The following is a 15,707-nucleotide window of genomic DNA, read 5'->3' as shown; positions in this document are numbered from 1 at the left end:
TAATACCAATTACAGTTGATCATTCTCAACCCTGGCCCTTCCGCACCATTATGTGAACCCCTCCCATCACTTCAGCAGGAGAATCAAAGTGAAAAAAGAGTCTGAATAAATTCAATACAATACAATTCAAAGTCAGCAAGTGGCCAAGAACTTCAGCAGGATAGGAACACTCCCTCACGGACGAATAGTCCCAATGTAGTTTTCTCCAAGATCGTAAAGTCACTAAAGAGGGAGAGGATGAAACAGAAGTCCAAGGACAATCACCCAAAGGATTCTCCGGGGAGGGGACGCAAATCGGTTTTCCCAAAGTCAGCAATGATGGTAATTATGTCAATACGTTCAAAACACTGGGGTCGGGATTTTCCAAGAGACCAACCAAGGGCTGCTGCTCCTCTCGTCGCACGGGGTCCTCGTCCAGAATCAAGATGGTCGTAGTTGAAATCGCAGCTTGTGGTAATACCTGAGATGTAGCAGGGTCCGGTTCCACGCACTCCATCACCAATAAGGCCGTCATCATTTTGTGGATCAGGGCATCCACATGTGAATGAAATGCCCCCATGGCTGCCATTATAGTCTTTAGCGACGGCTCACTCTCCATCCGATCCATTTCTCCACGCTCAACAACGATCATGTTCACTTCCCTCGAGGAGCCGGCTTCCCCGGGGGGAACAGACAGGAGCGGAAAGGACGGCGTCGGAGGGGACTGACCGGATTCTGCGGCAACAATATGCAGCTCGTTTGCGCGAGCGAAGACCCCGACCCACGGAACCCCGGCCGGGTCACACCGGGTCCACGGGTCAGGGACCTCCACTCCCGGCCACTATCGTGCCACGTCACTCCTCCCTCAATGTTGGTCAGGCAAAATGAGCGCCATCGAGATCGGGCAAAGAAAAAACCTCCACTACGGTAGACCGGACCCTGACTGGCTCCCAAGGCCGATGTTGTTCGACTACGACACGGGCAGATCAAAACTCGAGGCCCCGGCTCTCCTGCTGGATTAGGCCGCACACTTCCACTCGACGCAACTTCGTCACCCAAGCGAATTAAATCTTCGGAATTGCACCATCGGAGTGAGCAGCGGTTCATCTACACGGAGGTCGGGCGTTAAATCAGGATTATCGACAGGATCTTCTGGCAGGATACGGAGGTCGGCGGAGCCGGGAGCCTAAGCGGCCATCTTGATTGCTGGCGTAGCTCCTCCCCCCGATGTTATGTATCTTAATGTTTCTTTTTACAGGGCACTAACAATGTTGCTGCGCAGACATGAACATATTTCTCACATCCTTATACATACACACATCTCACAACCGCATAGATGTTCCCACCAGCAACGATACATGAGGTACTACCGTTGAAATGTATGACATGGAATATCAGAGGGCTTTCTAACCAACGAAAAGGAGGATGGGTATTGTCATATCTGTCCAGATACTCTATCCAAGTGGCATTCTTGCAGGAAACTCACTATGGCCCACTTTCCACCAACCACTTTGCAGCACCGTGGGGGAGAAATCGATTCTTTGCTAACTATAGCTTCTTCTCTAGGGGAATGTGCATTTTGGTCCACAAGCCAATTCCTTTCAGGGTCCGGGAGGTGGTCACTGACCCTGATGGTCGTTACCTCCTGATTACTGGTGTGATGGGGAATGAGACGCTTCTAGTGATTAATGTTTTGGCCCCAAATGTATATTCTTCCGAATTTTCCCTAACATATCTACATATATATCTCAACTAACAGCTGGCAATATACTGATGGGAGGCGACTTCAAGCTCACACTAGACCCCTCTTCGGACACAACAGGCTCAAGAGAGGTCACTAAGTCCCACTAAGTATGGGCACTCATCTCCCTATTACAGTCTTTCCGTCTTAAAGATCCCTGGAGGGCCCGAAACCCCACATTCGGAATGATTCCTTCTACTCAGCCCCACTCGACGTTTGGACCACTGGTATCTTTCTCACTGACTCCTATTGACTGTCCCCGCAGTCGAACATTACCCACATACACTATCAGACCACTCACCTGTATTTCTGGCTCTCAACATTCCCAGTGTTTCACATCTCTGTATGTCCTGGCATTTCCCCTCTGAGGCACTACTTAATGAGGTGTTCCGCAACGAGGTCAAGAAAGTCGTATTGGAGCATTTTCATTTGAACTTTGGAACAGTGGAGCAGCAGGCTATCCTTTGGGAAGCTTATATAGCATACATTAGAGGAGTGTGTATTGCCAAGCAGGTGGGAGTACTGCACTCCATATGCCGGGAGCTTGAGACAATAGAGAGAAAACTCAGAGAAATCGACTTACAAACTCAGACTGGCAACTGCCTCCCTACCATACGTGAGCGCGCAACACTCCCTGCGGAATTTCAGGAGTTGGCGACAAGAAAAGTGAACTACGATGGCAAATATGCGCAGGCTCAGGTATATGGCAAGGGCGACTGACCTGGTCGGACACTGGCCAGATTACTTTGCCCTCAATTTCAATCTTCCTTTGTAACACATCTTGAGTTGGATTATGGAACATCGTGCACACGTAGGGAGGACATTGCATCAGCTCTTCTCGTCTACTATACCCACTTATATACCTCACAAGACCTTCCTGCGGGGGACACACTTACTGATTAGCTCACTGAGGTTGCAATGGTTTGAATGTATGAAAGGCAAAGCCAGTTTCTAGCTGCGCCCATTGATGCAGACGAAATCTCTCAGGCTATTGATGATCTAAAGGGTACCGGTGCCCAAGGCACGGACGGGCTGACGGGTGCTTTCAACAAAGCCTACAAGACTTTATTAGTTCCCCATTGACTAAGGTGTATGCAGAGGCCTTAAAGGAGGGATCCCTCCCCACCCACCATGCGAGAGGCAGTAATTACACTTTTACTTAAACCCGATAAGCCTCCTCATTGTTGTGCCTCCTATATGCCCTTATCATTGTTAAACCTAGACTACAAAATTTTAGCTAAAGTCCTTGCCATTCGTCTGTCCATTCTGGTGGATAAGATAGTTTGCCCATTCCAGTCAGGCTTTGTCCATAACCGGTCCATGTTTGTTGATCGCCATGCAGTTTTTGCAGTTCTTAACCAAATCGATCCTACACTTTCTGCTGTAGCAATTTTACTAGACGTTGAGAAAGCATTTGACTCGCTGGAATGGTCCTTTCGAGATGCCACATTGCGGAAGCTGGGAATGGCCCAGCTCTGGGTAAACAGTGATCTAACTGAACAGTTCCCACTTACGTGTGGCACCAGGCAGAACGGCCCACTATCGCCCCTACTATTTATTATTGCTATTGATCCCCTTGCACTACATTGGCCAGTGCGACACTTACAGCCCTGGCTAATATTTCACCTGAGACTTCTATTAGCTTCATTCTTTGCCGATGATGTGATGTTATTCATAAGGGACCTGAAACTAATCTCCCACCTCTGCTTTGAAAGGTCTTGCACTTCGTGGGTTTCTCTGGAATCGCCATCAACTGGAATAAGTCGGAGATTTTCCCATTGACAGAATCCACGGTCCACTTCACCATAGACTCTCCACTGTGCTGGTGCACAGATCCTCCCCGATACCTGGGCATTTTCCTTCATTGAAGTGCTCCTGAGGTTATCCAGCTCAATTATGGGCCTGCAATTGATAAACTGTCAACGCAAATTGATCAGTGGATTAAACGTCCTCTCTCGATTGCTGTTAGAATTTCTATTACTAAAATGGTAGTCTTGCCCTGCTTTCTATACCTATTCCTTAACATCCCCATTTACCTCACAAATAAATTTTTTGAGACACTTTGCTTATTAAATGGGTATGGGCTGGCAAACAGCCGTAAATAGGCTGGCACTGACTATGCTGTACCAGAGTGGGTTTTGGAGTCCCAGACATTTACGTATATTACCTGATTGCACAAGTAAATTTGTTGTATATTACTGATACCACCCCGATGCTAGGCTGCAGTATCTGAAGCCAGAATGTTCGCAGGCTGGCCCTTGTCCACTCTCTCCTATTATAACTTGTGGCTTGGCTAGGACTCCATCCAAAATACAAACATTACAAACCACATACTGGGACTGGGTCAAGCTACAAAGATATCTTAATACTGGTTTTCTGTATTCCCTGCATATACCATTGCTAGATAGTCCCTGGCTACCTCCAATTACAGAAACACTTACCAAACAAACTGTAACCCTATATGGACTAGAGATTATTGGTGACCTCTTTCCAATACTCAGTTATGCAATGTTGGCAGCAGGTCACGACACATCCTACATGGACAAGTTTATTTTGCATAGATTGCAAACAACCATACATGCCGTGCTCACATCATCTCCAAGGGAGCCAACAGACTTTCCCACACTCACATTGGCTATCACCTCAACTAATTGGGCCCATCTAATTTCCCAGCTCTATCGCTCATCTTCAACACTCTGGCCAGTGGTTGTCGCAGGGGCCCGGGTGGCCTCAGAAAGACACTTGGGGTGCACCTTGCCAGACGAAACATGGCTTCATTGCTGTGAGCAAACACGGTATGTCTCTATCAATCATTAGCATAATCTGCTGCATTTGAAATATTTACACAGGAAATATATCACACCGTACCTACTAGCTAAAATGGCCCCACCATATCACACAGTTGTTCCAGATGTGCGTGAGCATGCTGACTTTTCACACCTTGACATGGAACTGTACACCCATTATTGGAATACTGGGGGAAGGTCTTTCGCTATTTGTCCCGGATAAATGACTGCATGCTGCGGCCAACCCTACTGCTGGCCTTGTTGGGGTATTTTAGGCCCATACAGGCAGAATTGAGGTTATTTGTTTCTATTGCTCTGCTTCTAGCTAAGAGGCAGGTTTCGTTCGACAGGTGGGCCCACGGTCCCAACGGTGAAGGCTTAGATTTTTGACTTAATCTACTATCACACTACCCGTGATACATATGCCACATTACAACCACCTGCCTCATGACCAAAAAACATGGCAACCATTGAGGGCTTAGTTATTGCTTCACCCTGAGGAGTCGGAGTGATTGTAGTGGAACTGCATTAAGCCCCGATGGTAAACATGCATGTAGGTAATGCACACTAGGTCCACTCCATGTATGCCCCCTTCCGTAATTTCAGGGATAAATAGACGCACCTTTTAGATGTGATTTTATATTGGTGTAGCGGACGAAGCTGATACATGCCCTAGATACTTGAACATGTATGTAACCCCCTCTTAGAACTATTTCTCATGTAGCTGGTACTACTGGGCCCTGTCCTTTCCTTCTCTTCTTCTTTATTTCCCCTGGATATGTAAGTGAAGATATGTTTTATGGCCCATCTGTAATAGTACACTCTTTATGGATGCTAGTCATACTAGTGCCATTGTTATGTCAATTTTAATTGCCCTGTATATCCTCCTTTTTCTCTTTGTCTTTGTCTTCATTTCTTTGGTGAGTTGGTGTTTACTCTCTGTTGGAGAAAATTCCAATAAATAAAATCAACAAAAGAAAATGTCCTGCTCAAAGCAGTCTCACATGCAGTCTTACATACCCACCTCTGCAAATTGGGGGTACAGGGCAAAGCCTTGATCTGGTTTACCTCCTTTCTAATAGAGCAGTCTTTTCAATTAATATCCTCCCCTTTGGCCTAATCTCAAAGAGCAGTGGTGCATTGCGTTGCCCAGGGTTCGCCGCATAGCACTACCCTTTTTAATATCTACGTCAGACCTCTAACTGATGTTATGAAATCCTTGGGGTTATCACTAGTGTCATACACTGACAATACACAGTTAATTCACTGTCAGCGGAGTCAGCTGGTGTCAGTTCTAACTTTAAAACTGGCTAACGGTTGCTAGATGGATGCATGACAACTGTTTAAAACATAATGCCAATAAAACAGAGATCCTCCTGCTGGGTAGGCACACTCATCTCTGGGGCGATCAATGGTGCGCAGATGCGCTAGGGTCCCCCAAACCTAAATCTGTGGGAAAAAATCTCGGGGTTTGGACAGATGACTCTCTATCCTTAGAAACCCAAGTTAGAACTCTAGCTTGTCACTACTTTGGCAACCGAAGCATTCTCAAGTCAATTATAGGACTCCTCTCTGAAAATGTGCCAACTAATTGTACAATCCCTTGTTATTTCATACCTGGACTATTGCAACATTCTCTATTACGGTGCAAACAAACCTATCCTGAACTGATTGCAGGTTGTTCAAAATGCAGCCGCTAGGTTTCTTTTTTCTCACCCTCAATTCAGCTCGATTTCTCAACTTTTAGATAAGCTTCATCGGTTGCCTATCGAGAAGCATGTGAAGTTCAAAGCTCTTTGCATTTCCCATAAAACCCTTTACAAGCAAGGAGCACCTAGTCTAGCTGCCCTGATGCAATCATACATGCCCACTAGATCTTTATGTTCCGCTGATCTGAACCTGGCTTTTATACCTCGCTACATCCAAACCAGATTAGGAAGATGCTCCTTTTTTGTTCTGTCTCCAACCCTATGGAACTCTGTGCTGCCTAAGCTAAGAAAGATTTTAAATCACTTACGCTTCTGGAAACAGTTAAAGACCTGGCTGTTTTGAATCTAGGCTGTATTTGCACTGCTTTTTTCTTGCTGATTTGTCTCTTCCGTGATCAGCTCTGGAAAGTAACTTCTGGGGCTCCCATACGCTTTAGCAATTTTTTTGACATAACTTCTTCTGTTCCCACTTTTCTGCATCTCTTTGCAGGCCCTTTGTGAATGTAACAACGAATTTGGACTATGAGAGCTAACTATTATTTTATTCACATTGAACACGTTTGTAATAAAACTAAAAAAGTAGTTAACAATCTTTCTACTCTCTAGGTATGCAAGTCAGCTTTACATACCTTAACTTGTTAAGATGATAGCAGATCAAAGTAATGGCTGCTTAGTTATAATGTTAACTCGTTATTTAAGTATGCAAACCTTAATTTCAATATGTCTTTTATACAGTATGTTTTTCTCACAAATCATTCTTGGTGCAGTGGTGTGAGGCTAAAAACCACCCCTCTCATGAAACTATTCTTTACTCTTTATGAATCATCATTTTACTTCATCTTTCTTTGTTCCCCTTATTTTATTTATTTCTCACTTTATTTCGTTACTTATTAATTTCTCACTTTTTTCATTTTTTGTTAGTATGTAATGTTTTTTCTTCTGCTATATGTTTTGAGAACAATCATCCTTCCTCAGATATGATCACTATGCATTGTCTGAAATAAAATAATATATGCCCTAAATACATTCATTTACAAGAGTATATGTATCATTAATCATAATCTTAATGTTCTATTTCTCCTTCAAACCTAGACGATGTCTGAAAATTCATTTTTCTCTCTGAAAACGCCTGTTGTGTGGCATTGTGCGTATGCATATGGCGTCCTCCTTTTGTGGCATAACTCCGCTTACATTCCTCCTTCAATCACTTCCACTTACAGTAACTAGTCCTTTTTCTCCGTAATTTCTACTCTTGATGTATGTTCCATCAAGTGTTTTGCTATCTTAAGTTCTCCTCCCTAAAGCCTTTCATGTGGAATTTTAGGTTCAATACATCATTTTGTGTATTGAATACCTCTTCTACAGAACTAATTTGCTACAGTCTCAACAACTGGCTGTACTGCAATTACATTTTTAGATTTTGAGGATGTAAATTTGTAGTCATTAACACATTGTTGTCAGACTTGTATATACCATGTTAGGTTTTTGTGAGAATTAGGTAGTAGCCAAATTGCATACATGTTCTATGAGTCAAGGAATTGGGGGGATGTGTACAACAGAATGACAGAGTGTGACGTTAAGCAAAACTTGCTAATGCCACCCTCCAACATTCTGAAAATGCAGGAATGCACCATTTTTATGAGGATACTGTGCACCCTTGCGTTTCCCCTAGCCATGGTGCTAAATTAAGCTGCCTAGCGCCAACACAAGCACACTTGCACCATAATGCATGGGTGCCTGGAGGCCCCCTGGGGAAAATTGATTGTTTATGTGAAAGAAGGTGTCTCTTCCTGCACATAAACAATCACAAATGTGATTTGTAACTTCTATGTGCGGTGCATTGTGCAGCACAAAAACAAGTTGCAAATCTTCATTCTTTTAAAGATTGCTTATGTTCTGGAATGGACATTCTTGGTGTTTTGCTGTTTCTATGTGTGTAACAGCATAAACGAGGAGAAATAAAGCATTTCTCCTCGTTTTGCCATGTTAGGACCAGGTTTTCCCTGGTCTTAATTTTAGCGCTGCCCCATATTTACACCACCTGTGAAAATATGAGGCAGCATTGAAATCAATGGGTGTTGCGGTGAAACACCCACCGCAACACCCATTGCCCTACCCTTTCACAGTAAGCATAGGGTGAAACAGTGCCTTATTAAAAAGGTGGCGTTAAGCCACGTTAAGTGGCTTAATGCCAGCTTGTAAATAAGGCTAAGCCCCTATCGCCAAAGGGACGTAAAAAGTGTGGTTCCTGTGGCTATAGGGGCTTGTAAATATGCCCCTCGGTTCTTTCAATACACGTTTCTATTTAATTTCTTTTGTGAAGAAAATGTACATGAATTGCTTTGCTCATTAAATTAGCTAATCTTTGAAGTGTCAAAAAAACTAGTGGATTTAACGCAATCTCTGTTTATCCTAGATTTCCTTATTTTGCTGGAATTCACAGAATCCCTGAGAGATACACATAGAAATCAATCACATTAATTTCCAGATATAACCCTCTAACACCCAACCCTAATAATTATAACTCAAATTGGATTCCAAAACTTTACTTTTGATCCGTTTTATCCCTGTGGGAACATCTTCTTCCTGTAGAAAAACCCTTTCCTCATCACCACTAAAAAATATAGAGGTGCTCCATTTTTTTCCCCCATGGAACGGAATGAACTTCTTCCCTTGACAAAAACTTTGGATTTTTATGGAATCTATCCAAGGCATAAAAACCAGGGAAAGGAAAAAGTAATCATGTGAATCAGTATTGGTGGTATTTGAAACTGTGGAAAGTACAATAAACTTTATCCACAAACTAAGGTTTCAAAATATTTTGAGAATGAAGCCCCAATGAGCACAGTTTGTTCCCCTGCCTATCAAGTGAACTGCTACAAACTGCACTAATCAAATATCGTCTCCTTTAGATAACTGATTAAACCTTCTAAAAATAGCAATCCAACTTTGCGTAATGTGATGTGGCTTATATACGAGTGGATCAATGGCCAAAGTCATTATGTTCCATAAACCATACCCTGCCTCCATTTGCTGTTGCAATAGCTTAAAAAAGTTTCTTACCCGAGACTGATTAGGGGGCCGGGGCTTCGATTTTGCCATTCTCCTTCTTGTTTCTCTTTCTTTCTTCTTCCTAGAAGCAAATATTTAACATGACTCATTTTATTTATGTACACTTGACTAAAGCTCTAACACACAATAGTTGTTTCCAATGAACACAAGTAAACACGGGGTTATTTGTTTAGGTATCCGTGTGAACAATCCCTCTGCCTACACTATACTAGAAAAGGGCATATTCTAGTAAATTCCTTCATACACTTGTGTACAAATGAAAGAGCATTTCAAAATGCTACTGATAGCATCATAGGTACTTCTTCTAACCTCAGTGCTTATGTATTATCTATTAACTCTTGGAAATGTAATATTATTATGCCTAAAGGTAATCTCTTCTTATGGATGTATTGGTTTTAAATGTATTTAATGTATTGCAATCTTGGGACTTCAATAATAAACTTTATTTAAAAAAAAAAAAATAGGTACTTCTTCTAACCCGTTGGCTGCAAAGGTACAAGAGCGCCTAGGGATTCAAGATGTTTCCTACATTCATTGAGCATGACAGGTTACAACAAAGGCAACACGGACCACTCAAGGTCATTTTATGTTTATAAAGTGGACACTCGACTGAATCGTCCCAGCTGTATGAAATTTTCTTTCGTGGCGGCAGTTGTATACAACCTGTCTGTCAGAATGTCAAGGGAAGAAATATCCCTCAAAAATATTGTGGTATAAATATTAACAACCAAAATATTGTCATTCTAAGTACATAAAGGTAAGTATTGATTTGCTATTGTTATCTCCATACCCACATTCCTTAAAGACGTATATAGTATATATGCTCGGTAGTCTATCACTGTACTTGTAACTATAGATATATGCATATGGCCTAGATTACTAACATTCCCACACATCACACTGCTGCATGAAATTGGCAGCGCTATGCTTCCACAAATAAAAGCCTATTTGGCACGACTCTAAGCAATGTGCTATTTTGCAACAGTGAGCCAATTGTCTCTAGGGTATCGAATCAAATAATTTAAGGTTAAGAGTACTGATGCTGAATTCTTGTTGTCCTGTGGAGATACATAGATATTTTAAGGTCACCCGACGTGTTTTGTTCCAAAAGTAAATTGCTCATGGCTAAAATCATGCATTTATAACGATAGTGGAGAACCCTCTAAAGGGTATATTAGGAATTCAAAGACATGGATGAGATGTTGAAAATTGGGAAGATCAAGTGATACTGATCAAGCGGTATGGGGGTCTATGTAACTCTATTCTGACCATTAATTGCAGAATTATGGGGCGAAAGTCGAATCTGTGTAGATGTCCCAGATAGGAAAAAGAAGAATTATAATGAAACACCAACAGAAATTAACTCTTTTCTATTATGTTATTTAACTAAACAGATATAACAGCAATGTATTTTTCATTATATACAATGCTTTGACTTCACTTACTTTATTTCCATTAACTGCACAAAGGAATTTGGGGGCATATTCACGAGGAAGTGGCTGTGAGAGACGTTAGCCTCTTTGGCTTAACGCCTCTCACCGCCACTTCGGAAACGCCACGCTGCACCCTATTCTCAAGAATGTGGTGGAGCCTGGCGTTGCCCCCTGCAAAAGCGCTAAGTCCCACAACTTAACGCCAATGCAGGCACCCTTGTGCAAGGGTGTCTGCAAACAGGGAGGTTTGTTTATGGGCAGGAAGGTGTCCCTTCCTGCAAATAAACTAACCTAAAATGCCGTTCAGTAAAATACATGTGTGCTGCTTCATGCAGCACACATGTAAGTTATAAAATGGCATTTTTAAAAAAAGGTTTGTTCCCATAGAAGCCCAGGTTAGATGTCCTGCACATCTAACCGGGGCTTCTATTGAAATTCTATAACGCATATTAGCAAGCCCATTATCGCCGTTTTAGCAGCAGTTTGCTGTCGCTAAAACTGCGATAATTTTAACGAGGTTCTTGCTAATATGCCCCTTAATTTTATCCATGCCACCCCTCACAGTGATATTTATTTGTGCGTTTTTATATAGCGCAGACTTTACCCGAAGGTGTCAGAGCGCTTCACAATAGGAACAGAACTGATACATGAGAACATTACAAGTGAACAAAATACAAAAGCAAACGTTACATTAAATGAAGCAAAAAAGACAATTGTGAGCCAACAAAATACAAGAGGTAGCAAACAGTGCATTACAAAAGTGACAATCGTGAACCAACAAAATACAAGAGGTAGCAAACGGTGCATTACAGGAGGAAAAAGTGACGTGTGCAGGTTACAAAAGCGTACAAAGTAAACATAGAGGTATAATACTGCAATATATGGAGGGCACCCAAGCACAAGAACAAACGTTACGTAGGCCATGGTGGCACTTGTGCAGGTATCGAAAATAAACAAATGTAAGAGGTAGAGAACAGTGTGTTACAAGAGAAAGTGACGGGTGCATGTTACACACGAGTACCAAACACAGGAAGAAAGAAAATACTGCAATAAATGGCAGACTCTCAAACCACAAGAACACACTGGGAAGACACTTCCATAGTCATATAAAGTAGATTTTTCTATAATGGAAGGGCTCTCCGTGAGGCTGAGTAATAAGGATGACTATTACTTTAATCCAGGGTCAGACTGGCCTACAGGGCAATCTGGCAGAGCCAGAGGCCTGATTTTACAGATCAGTATGTGGCCCGATTTTTCGGCTGCTTGTGGGCCTGTTTTATGGTCTCGTGTTCAGGTCTTTACTGCTGATTTCCCTGATATTACTGCAAACATTGCCTACAGTAAGAAGGCAGGCATGGCAGTGAGCCATACCATGCAAAACACCCATAGGATATGTCCTTACAAGTTCAAAATTGCGCCGATTTATCTACTCCAAATAATTGGACTTTTAGGAGAATTTTTATCAAAAAAATCATGCAGCGAAGCAAGCCACCTCGCTGTGCTGCATGATATGGAAAAGGCAAGAATGAGCCATATTTAACATTATACGGTGCATTCCTGTCTTTTCCCTGCGCTGGTGCACATGTGCTGCCTAGCACCAACGCAGGCCCCCTAGCACCATGGTTCAAGTGCGCCTGCATTGTAAAAAGGATTGTTTTCGCACAGGAAGGGGAACCTTCCTGCACAAAAACAATCCTCTGAAGCATTTTCCTCTTTATAAGTGTGCTGCAGGATGCAGCACACATAGAACAAGGAAAAACAAGGAGAAATAATGATATTTCTGCTCACTATGCTTAACTTGAGAAGGCATAGCATGTTGACGCATTCCCAGGTCTACCAGTACTGATATCTCTGCGAATGTATCAAAATCCATGGGTGGAATATGTGGGAACACCCACGCTCGGGAGGCAGAAAGAAATTGCAGACTCCTTTGTACAATTTTCCCTGAACAGAATGCCTAGTCCTAAATAAACTTGCTAAAGATATCACAACAAAACCGACACAGATGTTCTGGTGCTACAAGACGCAATAGATTATAGAACTGCGTGCCAATTGCTATTGTCTAATACGAAAAGTTACCAGAAAGTTTCTGGTGAGCCTAACATTTAAATTCAAGATACTTTCATAAACATTGTAGAAGAAGCCTTTGATGTGGACTGGATTTCAAACGAAGAAACTGACTTTTTGTTGTGAGGAGTGTGTAGAATTTTGATGGTTAGCATTGTTGCAGAGAAAGCAGACATACTGGAATCCAAAGTGAAACAAAGACAGTATCTTGTGCCCTCAATTAAGAAGCAAGAGAAAGAGCATAATCAACAAGTGAGGCTCTATTGAGACACAACCACAGTAAATAAACAAGACAAGAAAATGACGAGTGTAACAACGTTCTCCACGTTGTCTAACACATTGAAAAATATCAAAAAGAGACACTGGAGAATTCTACAAATATAAACTTCCCAGTTTGACAAATCTCTCTTTGCGACAAATGATGTTGCAGTATATGTGGCCAGTGTTCAAATTGGCACTTTAAGTAGGGGTCTCCTCAAACATTTTGCCTCCTATTTTTTTTACCCTGTTTTTGTTGGCTATCGGATTTTGTGCACTTTCCCGCTGCTGATCAGTGCTAAAGTGCATATCCAAAGGGTGTCTGCATTCGTGATAGGCAACCACAGGTGCACCAGCACAGAGAAAAAGCTGAACAACACAATTTCTTTGTAAATAGGACTCAAATCAGCTCCTTCCCCAATACGCAACACAGTGCAGAAACGTTCAAACATTATTTGAGTTGCATTGTGTTGCGAGAAAGATTAGTAAATATGGGCCTACATTCATGAATTGATTTCTCACAGAAATATGAATGCTTAAAAAACTATGTAACTCATGTACTGCCTGTGGATAACAAGAATTGTATTATTTTTGTAACAGAACGCTTGGTACCTAAGCGTAGTAAATGAGTTAGTGATAGTGCCCCAGTGCGTGGATAAAATATATATATATATAATAAACTTTATTAGTTTTGCGAAATAAAGGTGAGGAAAAATATATGGTGAATTAGAGGTTGGAAATAAGCCATTAATTGGCTAACACAGATAAGCTAGTGCTATGTTTCCCCTGGAAGAGTATGCCTGGTTCAAGGAGTTCCTTGATGGTGGGTCATTAGTGCAACTAAAAAGCCAATCTTTTACACTGAACTATCACGGATTACCAAAGTACCTAAAATGTCAAATGCCTGTCTAGAAATGCCAAAGAGTTTTCAGAAATCTCAATTATTAAAGTCGTTTTTTTTTAATCGAATTGCTTTTTCACGCTAATTATCACTTGTTCATATTTTCCGGCATTTCAAAATAACTTAAAATAACTTAAAAGTATGCAACTATTATAAACAGGCTTTGTCATCAAAGAGTTCAATTATTTCTAATCGAGATTTTCATCAGGAACGCACTGGAATAAGCAAACACTTAGTTACTGCTTATTAATTCATGGTTACAGGAATCGCAATTCTTCAATTAAACAAACGTTTTTATTAACTCTTAGGTAACATGCAGAACAATATAACAATATTGGTAGTAGTAGCAAACAGCTTATTGAGCATCTTTCAAAATCTATATGCCTTACCATACAATACACAAATAACCAAAACATACTTCTGACTGAAAATATAATACATTTTCAAAGCAGGTACTTGTATGGGGCATTCCACAATTTCATTTTTTCCAATCAGGTACAAAGTTAATCCATGTAGTACATTTTGGTGTCTAAAAAGTGATACGTTCTATTAAAATTATTCCAAAATATGGTCCTACCGCCCCATTACGAGTTGGGCTGTTGGACCACCCTGGGACCACCGCCGCCGCCAGGGAACCCTCGTTCTCTGGAGGTGGGGTGGCAGTCAGGAGGCTGTGATATGCTTGGCGGTACCGTGTTGGTCCTGCCAAGCATATTACAAGTTTCCTCTCTGCCAGCTGTGTACACCGTGAAGAAGAGGAAATAGAGGGAGCCCTACAGGGCCCCTTGTGCTTCCTACGTTTGAAGGTGCACTCAGGGGAGCATAACATTTGCCCCCCTGTGTACATGCAGAACAGTTCCTGCACGGCATGGATTTTGGAGTTGATGCCATGCAGGAACCTTGTGAGGCGTTCCCATTTTGGTGCCTTTTTCACAGGCACCACCACCTTTTAAAGAGGTACTGCCCTGGGACCACCTCGCAGCCTGCCAACCAGGCCACTTTAAAGTTGTAAGCTAGTGGGCAGGCGGCGGAGAATCCCAGCGGTGCAGGCGCAGCAGTGGTATACCGCCCGAAACTCATAATTGGGTCCTTATTGATGAAAGGCCCACAGTATGAAGCTAAAAGGGGAATACTCAGAACAAATAAAACAACACCCCACTCCCCCTCCTTCATTAGATCTATATAGCTACTAAATTATGATAAAGTAGGGGAAAACAGAATCTTGGGCAAGAGATAGCAATATCAATGATTGAATAGTGGCACCGTTATTGATTGGTAGATAATGAGCAGATTGTGTGGCCTACTAGACAATATCTGGCAACGTTTAATGTTAAAAAAGGATCTGAACTTGTCTTTGGTGATCTCGCTTAGATTATCAAGCCAAGAGTATTGTACAATCGGTTGTATGACAATACAATGCATGCCTTTACCACACAGATACCTTTACCACGCATGCCTTTACCATTCATGGTAAGTATAATATGCATTAATATGACATGTATCTTTTTTCTTTTTTGAGGAGGAAACCCCAAACCCCTGCCTTTTTTCATTTCACTACTAACCTGCCTTTAACACTCCCCACCCCTAAACCCTAAAATTACCCCTTTCTTCCTTTACCACTACCCACCCCTAAACACTTCAAAAAGGACTTGATTCACAAAGGAAAACATACATTTTTTTGTAAGTTTATTATTTTTGGGGTGTTTCTTTGCCCCAACTGCAGAGTCTCTGCTGTCGCAAAGTTACTATTAGTAAAATTAA

The 15,707-nt window shown here is 41.9% G+C and overlaps 1 protein-coding gene across 2 annotated transcripts in view; it reads right to left on the bottom strand.

The window, feature by feature from the left end:
• Positions 1 to 15,707, bottom strand: part of CD226 (CD226 molecule) — a 305,229-nt gene that overhangs the window by 84,188 nt on the left and 205,334 nt on the right. For both annotated transcript variants that reach the window (XM_078685711.1, XM_078685710.1), the window contains exon 5: positions 9,279 to 9,348. In XM_078685711.1, coding sequence (XP_078541837.1) covers positions 9,279 to 9,348 — 70 coding nt within the window. The remainder of the gene's footprint in view (positions 1 to 9,278; positions 9,349 to 15,707) is intronic.

This window comes from Lissotriton helveticus, chromosome 4_1, assembly GCF_964261635.1.
Source record: "Lissotriton helveticus chromosome 4_1, aLisHel1.1, whole genome shotgun sequence".
NCBI classification, from domain to species: domain Eukaryota; kingdom Metazoa; phylum Chordata; class Amphibia; order Caudata; family Salamandridae; genus Lissotriton; species Lissotriton helveticus.
Note: the sequence above shows the minus strand (reverse complement) of the source record. Positions and strands in the feature narration are given on the sequence as shown.